Source organism: Pristiophorus japonicus, chromosome 8 (genome assembly GCF_044704955.1).
Source record: "Pristiophorus japonicus isolate sPriJap1 chromosome 8, sPriJap1.hap1, whole genome shotgun sequence".
Lineage (NCBI taxonomy): Eukaryota > Metazoa > Chordata > Chondrichthyes > Pristiophoridae > Pristiophorus > Pristiophorus japonicus.
In genome coordinates this window covers 232,511,935-232,526,637 of record NC_091984.1, presented here as the reverse complement: position 1 = coordinate 232,526,637, position 14,703 = coordinate 232,511,935, and the positions used below count along the sequence as shown (strand labels likewise).

General features: G+C 46.2%; 1 protein-coding gene across 2 annotated transcripts in view; it reads left to right on the top strand.

Moving 5' to 3' along the window:
• Positions 1 to 14,703, top strand: part of txnrd2.2 (thioredoxin reductase 2, tandem duplicate 2) — a 106,926-nt gene that overhangs the window by 15,002 nt on the left and 77,221 nt on the right. The window contains exon 3 of one of the 2 annotated variants that reach the window (XM_070888062.1): positions 3,032 to 3,176. The exons of the other annotated variant lie outside the window; for it this stretch is intronic. Coding sequence (XP_070744163.1) covers positions 3,091 to 3,176 — 86 coding nt within the window. The 5' untranslated portion in view covers positions 3,032 to 3,090. The remainder of the gene's footprint in view (positions 1 to 3,031; positions 3,177 to 14,703) is intronic. 2 annotated transcript variants of the gene reach the window in all.

Here is a 14,703-nt window from a genome sequence, read left to right as displayed (position 1 = left end):
GCCAATTATCTAAAGTTAGTTGAGGTGAGTTCTGTCTAGCGTAAAAATAAAACGGGGAAGGTGGTTCAACCGTGGCTAGCAAGGGAAATTAAGGATAGTGTTAAATCCAAGGAAGAGGCATATAAATTGGCCAGAAAAAGCAGCAAACCTGAAGACTGGAAGAAATTTAGAATTCAGCAGAGGAGGACAAAGGGTTTAATTAGGAGGGGGAAAATAGAGTATGAGAGGAAGCTTGCAGGGAACATAAAAATGGACTGCAAAAGCTTCTATAGATATGTGAAGAGAAAACGATTAGTGAAGACAAATGTAGGTCCCTTGCAGTCAGATTCAGGTGAATTTATAATGGGGAACAAAGCAATGGCAGTCTAATTGAACCAATACTTTGGTTCTGTCTTCACTAAGGAAGACACAAATAACCTTCCGGAAATACTAGGGGACCGAGGGTCTAGCGAGGAGGAGGATCTGAAGGAAATCCTTATTAGTCAGGAAATTGTGTTAGAGAAATTGATGGGTTTGAAGGTCGATAAATCCCTGGGGCCTAATAGTCTGCATCCCAGAGTACTGAAAGAAGTGGCCCTAGAAATAATGGACGTATTGGTGGTCATTTTCCAACATTCTATAGACTCTGGATCAGTTCCTATGGATTGGAGGGTAGCTAATGTAACCCCACTTTGTTAAAAAAAGGAGGGAGAGAGAAAACAGGTAATTATAGACCGGTTAGCCTAACATCAGTTGTGGGGAAAATATTGGAATCAATTATTAAAGACGTAATGGCGCATTTGGAAAGCAGTGACAGGATCGGTCCAAGTCAGTATGGATTTATGAAAGGGAAATCATGCTTGACAAATCTTCTCGAATTTTTTGAGGATATAACTAGTAGAGTAGACAAGGGAGAACCAGTGGATGTGGTGTATTTGGACTTTCAAAAGGCTTCTGACAAGGTTCCACACAAGAGATTAGTGTGTGAAGTTAAAGCACATGGTATAGGGGATAATGTATTGACGTGGATAGAGAACTTGTTGGCAGACAGGAAGCAAAGAGTAGGAATAAAGGGGTCCTTTTCAGAATGGCAGGCAGTGACTAGTGGTGTCCCGCAAGATTCAGTGCTGGGTCCCCAGCTATTTACAATATATATTAATGATTTGGACAAAGGAATTGAATGTAATATCTCCAAGTTTGCAGATGACACTAAGCTGGATGGCAGTGTGAACTGTGAGGAGGATGCTAAGAGGCTGCAGGGTGACTTGGACAGGTTAGATGAGGGGGCAAAAGCACGACAGATGCAGTATAATGTGGATAAATGTGAGATTATCCACTTTGGTGGCAAAAACAGAATATTATCTGAATGGTGACAGATTAGGAAAAGGGGAGGTGCAACGAGACCTGGGTGTCATGTTACATCAGTCATTGAAAGTTGGCATGTAGGTACAGCAGGTGGTGAAGAAGACAAATAGCCTGTTGGCCGCCATAGTGAGAGGATTTGAGTATAGGAGCAGGGAGGTCTTGCTTGAGTTGTACAGGGCCTTGGTGAGGCCACACCTTGAATATTGTGTACAATTTTGGTCTCCTAATCTGAGGAAGGACATTCTTGCTATTGAGGGAGTGCAGCAAAGGTTCACCAGACTGATTCCCGGGATGGCAGGACTGAGATATGAAGAAAGACTGAATTGACTATGCTTATATTCACTGGAATTTAGAAGAATGAGAGGGGATCTCATAGAAACATATAAAATTCTGATGGGATTGGACAGGTTAGATGCAGGAAGAGTGTTCCCAATGTTGGGGAAGTCCAGAACCAGGGGTCACAGTCTAAGGATAAGGGGTAAGCCATTTAGGACCGAGATGAGGAGAAACTTCTTCACTCAGAGAATTGTGAACCTGTGGAATTCTCTACCACAGAAAGTTGTTGAGGCCAGTTCGTTAGATATATTCAAAAGGGAGTTAGATGTGGCCCTTACGGCTAAAAGGATCAAGGGGTATGGAGAGAAAGCAGGAATGGGGTACTGAAATTGCAAGATCAGCCATGATCATATTGAATGGTGGTGCAGGCTCGAAGGGCCGAATGGCCGACTCCTGCACCTATTTTCTATGTTTCTATGTGTCACCATTTTATAATCCTGTCTACTTTATTTCTAGAATAAGTGGATGGTTTGTGGCCTGCAAAGCACCTGCCTACCCTTTTGGTTAAGGATGAGGTGTGGGGACAGAGGGAGAAGGACTCGAGTGAAAGAATTTTTAAAAAAAAGAGGAAAATACATTTTTTATTTCCTTTTAAAATAAGAAATTTGTAAACCTTTAATCAGTTGCAATTATGTAGAAAATAAACACCCAAGGAACAATGTTCCCTGTAAATATTTTGGGATTGCGCGGCTCCTTTAAGTGACTGCACGGCCCATTCAAATCTTTGCGCATGCGCGGTGTCTCCCGTGCAAAAGCCGGTGAACGGCCTGCGCAGGACCTCCAGACCACTGCTCAGCTGCGCAGCTTAACGGGAACGTTGCCAAGGATCAGGTTCGCTCAGTTGGTAGCACTCTTGCTTCTGACTCAGAAGGTTGTGGGTTCAAGCCTTACTGCAGAGGCTTGAGTATATAGTCTAATCTGACTTTTTAATACTGAGGGTGCACTGTCCCGTCTGAGGTGCCGTCTTTCGAATGAGACGTTAATCTGAGGCGCCGTCTGCTTGTCTAGGGGGACATAAAAGATGCCGTGGCACACTTTGAAGAAGAGCTCTCCTGGTGTCTCAATCTTGTCTCGGTCAACACTACCAAAGCATATTAATTGGCCATTTATCGTATTTGCTATCTGCGGAACCTTGCTGTTGACTACCAATTTGCTTACAACACAATAAAAATAATTAATTGACGCTGAAGCACTTTGGGATGTCCTGAGGACATGAAAAGCTTTGTAGAAATACAAGTTTTATTTCTTCATTCACGCGCATAATTTGTGTTTTTTTGACTTCGGAATGTGGCATCTGTTTTGTTGTGAGAAGGTGTGCAACATGTAATGTCGTTGTTTGCTGTCATTCTAGGCACCACATGGGGTCTTGGTGGTACTTGTGTCAATGTGGGCTGTATTCCCAAAAAGCTAATGCACCATGGAGCCTTGCTGGGGGGTGCCATTAAAGATGCCCAGAAATATGGTTGGAATATGCCACTGCCTATACAGCATGACTGGTATGTTCAAACTTTTAATATTTAAAAAAATTAGTAACTATTTGCTTGTTCAGTGATGGTGTGGGTTTACCAGTTGGAAATCCTGAGAAGAGATATGAGGCATTTTCCCATGACTTCCTCGGGGGCAGACAGATGGGGAAATTAGGGGACAAGTCACCTCAGGTGCTCGTTCACATCTCCCAGGCATTAGTTGCACAGGCACATTGACATACACCTGAGAGTCGGGTGCCTTTTCCCTCTCGTTCAGTAGGGATTAATGCTTTGAACCAGGGACACAAAGGCACAGTTTTGCTCTTTAGCTAGCGTTCTGGTTAAAGTCAGCAAATATCAGCTTGGCACAGTTGGCAGCACACTTGCCTCTACGTCCGAAAGCTTTGAGAGTTCAACTCCCACTCTAAGACTTGAGTGCATAATTTAGGTGGACACTGCAGTGCAGTACTGAGGGAGTGCTGCATTGTCTTAAGTTGCCATCTTTCGTTGAGATGTCCAGTAGTTCAGAGGGGGATGTAAACGATCGTGTGGCATTAATCAACGAAGAACAGGTAGTTTTGGTTGCTTGGCCAACATCACTCCCTCAATCAAGGTTACCATGAACAGATTCATTGGTCATTCATCCCATTTGCTGTCTGTGGGATCTTGCTATGTGCAAATTGGCTGCCACACTTGCGTACATTGCAACAGTGACCGCACTTAAAAAGTAATCCACTGGTTATCAAGAGCTTTGGGATGCCATGCGGATGTGACGAGGCACTATCTAAATGCAGTTTCTTTCAACCACATATCCACGGCATAACTAAGACCGCCCAATTCCACCTCCATAACATTGCCCGTCTCCGCCCTTGCCTCAGCACATCCGCTGCTGAAGCCCTCAACCATGCTGCTGTTACCTATAGACTTGACTATTCCAATGCACTCCTGGCTGGCTTCCCACATTCTACCCTATGTAAACTAGAGGTGATCCAAAACTTGGCTGCTCACCCATCACCCCCTGTGCTCACTGACCGACATCGGCTTCTGGTTAAGCAACGCTTCGATTTCAAAATTCTCATCCTTATTTTCCAATCCCTGCATGGCCTCGCCTCTCTCTATCTGTGTAACCTCCTCCAGCCCCATAACCCCTCCGAGATCTCTGCGCTCTTCTAATTCTGCCCTCTTGAGCATCCCTGATTATAATCGCTCAATCATTGGTGGCCATGCCTTCTATTGCCTAGGCCCCAAACTCTGGAACTCCCTGCCTAAACCTCTCCGCCTCTCTACCTCTCTTTCCTCCTTAAGACGCTCCTTAAAACATACCTCTTTGACCAAACCTGCACTAATTTCTATTTATGCGGCTCGGTGTCAAATTTTGATCTCGTAATACTCCTGTGAAGCGCCTTGGGACGTTTCACTACATTAAAGGCGCTATATAAATACATTGTTGCTATATTTGCAAGTGCTTTAGTTAGATTTTTTTAATAACTTGATTGCACACTTTTGCAATAGCAAGACCAACACAGTAATCCCTCTCTAAACTTCGTGAAAGCTTTACTGGTAGTTTGCCTGAGATTTGCAGATGAAGATATGCAATTGAGTCCTTTTATTTCTCCAGCTCCTTTTGGTCCCAGACTCTCACTGATGTACGGTAGCATAGGCACTGGTTCACTCTAGCAGCTCAACTCTTCTTCATGTGTGAGCCTAGACAATGACGTTTGACTGACCATTGGAAGTATCGCAATGATTCTGTCGCTCACTTTTTTTATTCATTCATGCATGAATAAATAAAATTCATTCAATAGCCCTTGAGAAGGTGGTGATGAACTGTCGTCTTGAACTGCTGCAGTCCATGAAGGCTTTCCTAGCGATTTGATGTAACTGAGTGTGTCGCTGGGCCATTTCAGAGGGCAGTTAAGAGTCAACCACATTGTTATGGGTCTGGAGTCACATATGGGCCCAGACCGGGTAAGGACGCCAGATTTCCTTCTCTAAAGGACTTTAGTGAACCAGCTGAGTTTTTACGACAATCCAGTAGTTACATGATCACCACTACTGATGCTAGCTTTTTATTCCAGATTTATTGAATTAACTGAATTTAAATTCCCCAGCTGCCGTGGTGGGATTTTAACTCGCATCTTCGGATCATTAGTCCAGGTCTCTGGATCACTGGTCCAGTAACATAACCACTATGCGACCGCATATACACATTTTCTAGTGGGTTGCCGGAGGGTAGAATAGGGGTGGGGGTTCATTGAATAGAAGTCAGCATTGTCAATCCTGGTTTGACTCTTCCTATTGCTGGGCCTGAGATGCTTGACCAGTTGTCGAACCTCTGCTGTGACCCTGGATGAGATGTGCTAACCCCATATAGACCAGCACTGGAACCTGGGATTTCTGGCCCTCATGGCTAAAGGGATCAAGGGGTATGGAGAGAAAGCAGGAATGGGGTACTGAAGTTGCATGATCAGCCATGATCATATTGAATGGTGGTACAGGCTTGAAGGGCTGAATGGCCTACTCCTGCACCTACTTTCTATGTTTCTATGACTATTGCCATGTTATCCTGGCAACAGTAAATCTATGTAAACAATTTAGGCGACGCTCGTACTTTGTAACGAGTAATGTTTTCCCTTTGTGCAAGCAATAGTTTTTCCTTTCCCTGCACCTGGAGCATTTGGAGTGTTGCCATTCAGTAGATTATACATACTGTACAATAAATCATAATGAGAGGAGTACAATTAATCTTTACATTGATGGATAAATAGCAGCTTTTGTGGTTAGCATAAAACTACTGGTCATGACATGTATTTTAATGAAGGTGTTCCAGCAGCAGAGCCATTAAAAACAAAATCAAGTGGTTATAGAAAATTATGATTACCCGTGACATCCTTTACTTCTCGTTCTGTCGATTTTAATTTGTGGGAGTGGGATGGGAAGAAGTGTTTAAATAACTTCCTACCGCGACCGGTTGGAGGTCTTCAAAGGCATGAAAGGTTTTGATAGAGTAGACAGAGCGAGGGTGTTTCCACTTGCAGGGAAGAGCAAAACTAGAGGCCATCAATATAAGATAGTCAGCAAGAAATCCAATAGGGAATTCAGAAGAAACTTCTTTACCCAGAGAGTGGTGAGAATGTGGAACTTGCTGCCACAGGGAGTGGTTGAGGTGAATAGTATTTAAGTGGGAGCGAGCTAAGTACATGAGGGAGAATGGAATAGAGGGTCATGCTGATAGTTAGATGAGGAAGGATGGGAGGAGGCTCAAGTGGAGCATAAATACCAGCACGGACTGGTTGGGCCGAATGGCCTGTTTCTGTGCTGTATATTCTACATGATTCTAGATTCTGTGTCCTAAATGCGAAACACTCTGATTTATCTATCTCTTGTATTTAATTTTTGTCTCTGCTAATTTTATTTTTCTTTAAAATAAACCTGATTTGTAGTTCGTAGCCTGAGAAATGCAGTCTGTTACTTAGCTGTCAGCGTGACCAAGAGCATACACTGGTAACCCATCCTATCTCATCCTTGCCAGGAGATCATTGCTCCCCCCGCCCCCCCCATGTCCTGCCATCCCAGGTTACTTGGCACATAAGCTCAGGTTGAAGTGGACATGGGGCTGATTTTAAAAAGTATCTACAGCAATTTTGAACAATAACAATCATAATTAAACATCTGGCAAAATACTGTGGATAGTGGATATCTGAAATATAAACTGGAAATGTTCAGCAAATTGGGCAGCATCTGTGGAGAGAGACTACACCATTTCAATCGATGCAAAGCAGAAAATTCTTACAATTGACAAAAACAATGTCATATAATTGGCCTGTGAGATAGTTTCCCCTATTAATGTCAGCAGCTCTTAATACGCAATAATTGATAACCCAAAAATTTGCAGATGTAGGAAATAGCTTAATAATAACCGTCACAATTTGTTAAAGAGTACACTGAGAGATTTAAAGATGACTGAAAGGCAAGCAGGTTAACTCTTGACTTCTGGGCTGTTTGCATGGACTGCACAATAAGGGCTAAAAGTGACAAACACTGGAGTGTTTAACTTTCTAAGGCGTTTCTACTTCTTTAAAGACAGCAATTGGAAATTAGTTAATCCGTTCTGGTTTTGAGTATGGCACCAGTCCGATGATCTCACCAGTCAGCCAAAGGCACGTTTGGGCAGTGAGGCGCCAGTTAGGTTTAGAAAATGAGAGGAATACAAAGAATGTTGGTTTGATAATTTACCCTCATCCCAGTGGCAAGTCTGCAGTGTGCGTTGCCTCACACCTCCAGTGACGTGATTCCAGGTTATCTGCTCTTTAACTGACATGTGATAAGCATACAGCTGTCAGGTTGCTTTAGGGAGGCGTTCCCATCAAGCAAACAAAAATAACAGGTGTCTGATTCATGGCTGTCTTTCCTGGGGCAGATAATGTGCCTTAGTCATCAGCTAATGGACTTCTATGCTCAGTTAATGTCGCAGGTAGAGATCTAAAATAGGATACAAGAGGCTAACTAAAGGGGACTTCTGAGAGGAGAAATTAAGTTACTTAAAGGAGCAATATACTTTAATTTTAGAAATTACAGATATATAATACTCATACCCAAGAAAAGAGTACTCAATGTAAATTATGAAACACAATTGGACCCATTTTCCCAACTAGCTCCTCCCTCCACAGTCTATGTGCAGTTTGCTTTATCACAAGCCAACCGACAAAAACATAAAACACTGAAATATCTTCCTGACCATATCCCAGGTAGATTAGCAGAGCCTTAACTGAATCAGCAGAGTCCCAGGTGGGCAGCAGAAACGTTTCAAGAACACCCTCAAAGCCTCCCTGATAAAGTGCAACATCCTCACCGACACCTGGGAGTCCCTGGCCAAAGACTGCCCTAAGTGGAGGAAGAACATCCGGGAGGGCGCTGAGCACCTCGATTCTCGTCGCCGAGAGCATGCAGAAAGCAAGCGCAGGCAGCGGAAGGAGCGTGCGGCAAACCAGACTCCCCATCCACCCTTTCCTTCAACTACTGTCTGCCCCACCTGTGACAGAGACTGTAATTCCTGTATTCGACTGTTCAGTGACCTGAGAACTCGCTTTTGGAGTGGAAGCACTTTTAGAGTCTTGCTCGATTTCGAGGGACTGTCTATCATGGTGAACTGGTTTTACTGTGAGTCTGCCCCACGTATCTGGAGATGAAGGTTGGGTGGGAGAGGAAGGAAGGGAGTCTTTTCTCATCTATATACGAACAATGACGGACAGGTGTAAAGATCCTTTTCTCCAATAAAACATATTCAGGTTTTATGAGCTCTATTCAAAAGATGGAGTCCCGGGTACCAGTATCTGCAATGTTGCTTTTCTTTGGACTCTTTCCCAGTGCATTGACGTTCTTTTTGAAATAAGAATGTCCACAATTGCACATATTTTAAATATTATCAGGAAATTAATGGGTTAGATAATCTGTTTTGATATATAGAAACATAGAAAATAGGTGCAGGAGTAGGCCATTCGGCCCTTCGAGCCTGCACCACCATTCAATATGATCATGGCTGATCATTCAACTTTAGGAATGGGGTACTAAAGTTGCATGATCAGCCATATAGTTATTTTTGCGATACATCCCAGTATAAGATTAGTCCTGTTAACCGCTTTTTAGTGAATAGCCATAACTGTGCCCAGATCCTTTGTTTTACCCATTATGCGTCACCCTTGGCTCAGTGGGTAGCACTCTCACCTCCGAATCAGAGGTTGTGGGTTCAAGTCCCATCCCAGAAACTTGAGCAAACTAATCTAGGGCAGTACTGAGGGAGCGCCGCGTTGTCAGAGGGGCAGTACTGAGGGAGCACTGCACTGTCGGAGGTGCCGTCTTTTGAATGAAAAATTAAACTGAGGTCCCGTCTGCTCTCTCAGATGGACATAAAAGATCCCATGCAACTATTTTGAAGATGAACAGGAGAGTTATCCCCGGTGTTCTGGCAAATGTTTACCCCTCAATCAATCTCACTAAAAACAGATTATCTGGTCATTATCACATTGCTATTTGTGGGAGCTTGCTGTGCACAAAAAGGCTGCCGCGTTTGCTGCATTACAAAAGTGACTATACTTCATTGGCTGTAAAGCGCTTTGGGGCATTCTGAGGTTGTGAAAGCCTATATAAATACAGTTTATTTTGGTTTATTAAACACTCTTTCATTGTGTATCCCTATTTCGCATTTGTTATTTCATTACCTTACAGTTGTCCATTATTTTATTTCTGTTGATGCTGTACTGTGCTTTTTGTATGTCCATCCAGACACCTCCAGAATGCAGTTGTAAGCCTATTCTTGGCATTGTGCCATTCACGATACTTGAATTGGAATCGGGCTGCGGTTGAGGAAGAACATTCACCCTTAGACTGTTCACATCACCAGCATTTCAAGTGTCAGTGGCAGCCTTGGCAGAAGGAGTGATACTTTGTTTGAAATTAAAAACGAACACTTAAGTGGTGTTTTATTGGTGGTATAATCTCACTATTGGCGATTTTAAGTTAAGGAATACCATTCCTGTAAAGCTTTGATAGCAGCATAGGCAAGAACACCTCTTTTCCTGTAACTCAACCAGTTGCGTGGAGGAGGGAACTTTAATATAAATGCAGTCTTGGCGTTGCATAAATATAATGTATGCAGTCTCTCAATAGTGAACTAAAATGGATATTTTAGCAGCAGGTGCTAATGATTTTGAACTTCTACTAAATTGGGTGTTAGCGCCCCGGGCAGGAAGTGGAGCGCTAAATCAAGTGCTAATGACCTCAGCAGGGCACTACAGGGGCGCTACCAGCAGAGCGATAATGAATTTCAGGTGCAATGCAGTCAGCAATGATTGGTTCATTCCAGCTCTTAAAGGGGATGTTGTATCATTATTAAGATCCTCATTTTCAGCATTGCTGGCTCTGAAGGCGACCTGCGAGCAGTTGAATCCCCTAATGGTAATGGCTGATCCCACTCCCAGGGAACGAGCTCGTCGTTTCACAGATGTGGCATTGGAGGCCTTGGTGGCTGAAGTGGAGCGAAGGAGGGCAGTACTGTTCCCAGCCACTGGAAGGAGGCCTTTGCCCCAGGTCTTCCGGGCAATGTGGAGGGAACTCTCAGCCAGTAGTGTGGTGCAACGTAGCCTGACACAGTGCTGGAAGAAATTAAATGACCTCAGTGGGGTGGTTAGGGTGAGTAGATGCTTCTACAGGTCCTACATACCAGCATCTGAACCTCAGTCTGTGCAAAGCACCACACCCCACCACTCACCCACCAAACATACTCAAACTCACATCCACATCTCACGCCTTTCCTACAATCACAGCTATTCAACAACGGCAAGCATATCTCCCAGATACATAGTTGGACTCTGACTCTCACACATCGTTTCTCTTGCAGGCCAAGATGGCCCACAATAGGAAGGAGTAGCAGAGAACAGGCCGGGGTGATGTTCAGCTCCAGCAGCTCTTAGACTTTGAGGAGCGAGTGCTGCGACTCGTTGGGCAGCAGGTGGTGGACGTCGGCAATGTTGTGGGCAACAACGGTATCTTCATCCCCTCCTTTTCTCATCCCACTTTTCCCTCACACCACAAGCCCATATCACTTTCCAGCTCCTGATAACGTCTGCATTCCTTGCTCTACTCCTGCCCCCCTGTTCTCACCTTTCACGCGAGTCTTATGCCTTTATGCTTTCAGATAATCAGCAACCAGATGAGTAGCCTGTCCCTGAGCCCCCCCCCACACTGGGAGTGAGGAAGGAGAAGTGCAGGAGGAACAAAGCACCGCGTCACTGTATCTCTCTCCTGCAGGCACTACCTCAGAAACTGGCACTATGCAAACTTTAGAGGCAAATTTAATAGAGGGATGTACACTGGGTGATTTACCAGGGACGAGTGGGCTGCATCAAGGCCATGGGGAAAGGGTATCTCGGGAGCCAGCTGGAGGGCGAGTTCTGCTGCACAGGACTCCGATGAGGATCTCGATGGGGCGGCGTACACAAGAAGGGTGATGGCCATGCACTCCGAGATGATAGGTGCAATGGCAAGGGTGCCCGAGAGCCTCTCGGTAATGGTAAGGAGTATGGAGGAATCCGCCTCCAGCATTGCACAGAGCTCTGCGCACATCATAAAGCCCATCGTTTCCACTGTCCGGAGAGACCCTGTGGATCCAGACCTCATGACCCGTGTCCTGTGCTATGTGGCAGCTTCCATTGCAGCACAGGATCTGGGGATCTGGAACACTCTGCCTGGAAGAGTGGTGGATGCAGAAGCCCTCACCACATTTAAAGGATGGTTGGATGGGCACTTAAAGTGCCGTAACCTACAGGGTTATGGAGCTAGAGTTGGTAATTGGGATTAGACTGGATAAACTCTTGTTGGTTGGTGCAGACATGATGGTAAGCACTGCAGGGAATTGCATACGGCCAGGGTAATCTCCTGGACTAGTTTCGATTGCCTGGATGGGTCGGAGAGGAATTTTCCCAGATTTATTTCCCCCAAAATTGGCCTGGGTTTTTATCTGGTTTTTGCCTCTCCCAGGAGATCACATGGCTCCGGTTGGGGTGGAGTGTAGAATGTTTCAGTGTGTGGGTTGGGCTGGCTGCTCTTTATCTTTCCGCCATTGTTCATTTTCATAGGTTTATATATAACCTTCAGGGCTGCTGACCGAGGGCCGTGCGGCTCTTTGTCAGCCGGCACGGACACGATGGGCCTAAATGGCGGCCTTCTGCGATGTAAATTTCTATGTTTCTAGGAGGAAGCCACACAATGTCTTAGTGCTGCAATGCAGACAATGGTTGCTGGCATCGATTCTCAGACTGCTCTCATGCAGTCTCAGTTGGATGCCATGCAAGCTCTGACTGCTGCCAGCGTTGCTGGGTCTACCACAGTCGACCGGGGAGATCACTGTGTCTCAGCAGGCCACCAATCTGTACTCCAGCAGATTGGTAGGGATGCTGAGGTACTGCCCCTGAGGGAGTGACAGTGGACCAGTGGAAAGGGAATCTGCTGTCCTCTCTCGGGATGACCGCATTCCTGATCCCACCGCTGCCACTCCGTCATTGCACTTGTCGCTAACTGTCATCCAGCCAGCCCAGACTGCTGCCGCCCAGCCTGAGGCGGTGCAGTCTACAGCCGGGCCTTCCAGGCCCAGAGCTGGTCGAGGGAACCCTGCAAGACCATCTGTCGTCTCTGACAAAGACACACACTCACCAGCCCTGCTGCAGCCACAGGGGAGACACTACGTAGGAGCAGTGGAGTAGAAAAAGGCACTGTAAAGAGGGGAGGGTAAGGGTTTGCACAAGGGTGATTCGTCAATATTATATATTTATGTGGTTAATGTTTTTTGATAAATTTATTACTGGAATGTTGCACATTTGTTGCTGTCTCTCATTTCAGTTTTATGGTGTGGTATGGAATGACAAATTGCTGCAATGATGGTGGGGGGGGGATATGCTTTAGCAACCACGAAGTGGCCTGGAATTCATTGGAACCGAAGTCTAATGAGGCAGTCACGGGCCGCCCTTACAGAAGGCCAATTGAGTGGCTGCCTACTCCATTGCTGCTGATCCTGCTTCTCCTTCTCCTTCTCCTCCTCCTGAGGTGGTGGAGCTATGCCTGGTGGCAATGGCTGCGCCCTCATGATGGCCAAGTTGTGCAAGATACAGATGATGCCACCGAAAAGGGACACCCGATCAACCAAGTACTGGAGGACTGCTCCTGAGCGGTCAAGGTAACGGAACCGTTGCTTGAACACTCCGATAATCTGCTCCGTGATGTTCCTGGTGGCAGCATGGCTCTCATTGTATGAGTGCTAGGCACGAGTGTTGGGGTTGCAGAGGGGAGTCATAATCCAGGTGGAGAGCAGATAGCTCTTGTCTCCCAGAAGCTTCATGTGGTGGCTGGAAAAGAGCGGGCACACCGGTCTGGCGCAGGATGAATGCATCGTGGCTGCTGTCAGGACAGCGGGCATTGACGGTGAGGATTCACAGTGTGTGGTTGCACACCAACAGCACATTCAGTGAGTGGTAGCTTTTGCGGCTACGGAATACCTCCGGATTGCTATGAGGCGCCCGCAAAGCGATGTGGGTGCAGTCAGTGGCGCCCTGCACCATGGGGAAGCCCGCTATCCCGGCAAAGCCACGTGCACGTTCCTGCTGCTTCTCTCTGGTCATGGGAAAGGAGTAGTTCTCCTTCTGTACAGTGCATCTGTGACCTGGCAGAGGGAGCAATTGATGGCAAACTGGGAGATATCTCCTGTTGCACGCTGGACGGATCCGCTGGCGTAGAAGTTGAGTGCAATGGTGACCTTGACTGTCACTGAGAGAGCTGTGGTCACCCTGGTCTGAGGCTCGAGGTGTGACTGCAGGAGGTGGCAGAGCTCTGTGACCGCGTCCTTGCTGAAGCGCAGCCTTCAATCACAGTGTTCCTCAGTGAAATTCATGTAGGAGAACTGCTGCCTGAATACCTGGGAGGGTAAGGCCTCCTGTTGAGAGCCCTGTTGGCCCTCCTACCTCTGGCCATATTTTGCATTTCTTTCTCTTTGCCTCAGTTGCCTCTGACGCTGATGCTGGAGGGCGCGGTCCAGTGCCAGCTCAGCCCCCCGGGTCCAACTTCTGCAGTTTCAAATCTCTCCTCAATGAAACTCCAGAATCTTTGAGCCAGAACGCTCGTTAAACTCCAAAACATTCAAATCAGTCAAAAGGCCTGTTGGCCTATGTGAAAATAACAAGGCAGCATTGTTGGCCGACAAAACCGAAACCGGATGTTGACGCCTTTAAACAGCACTCCTCCAGCCGACATCTGACTGATAGCTGCCTCCTCTACCTGCATTGTTAACGGCAGGTGCATAAGCAGAGGGCGAGAGGGAATTTAGCATCCGGGGCGCAACTGGGGCACTGTGCACGGCAATGAAGTCATGATCTCCGGGTGCAGGAGATCGGGGCACAACATCTTACCGGCGCTGCAAAACTCATGCCGAATTTAGCGGGAGTCCCTGATTTCGCCGCGCCTGGTCGCAGACCCATTTGCGCTCTGTTATCGCCCCTGGAGGCGCTAACTGGAGGTGCAAAGGAGCTTAATTTCGCCTCCATAGTTTTTAATAGAATTAAAATTTTAATAGATGTTTGTAATTACTCTGTGGACTGAACTCTACACTGAACTTATCAACTGCCATGTGGTGCTTCTCTGCCTCGAGGTGTAAGGCAGCAGTCTTCCACTAAACAGCAAGTGTCAGCCTTGGCTCTGTAGTAACACTCATTCCCGTCTGAGTCAAAGCACGAGTTTAAGCACCACTCCTCGATTTGAACACCTCATTTTCTTTGGGCTGACACTTCAGAGCAGTGCTGAGGAGCCCTGCATGGTCGGAGGTAATGTCTTTCGGATAAGATGAGACATTAAACCGAGGCCCTGTCTACCTGCTCGGGACGGGGGAGGGGGGAAATTGTGGGTGCAATGTGGACCTCTCCCTGATTCCAGTGCTTGGATTGGTGCAATGTGTAAACGTTGCGTTTCACCACGTTAATGAGAGTAACTTAATGCCTTCGTCTTTCAGATGAGACAT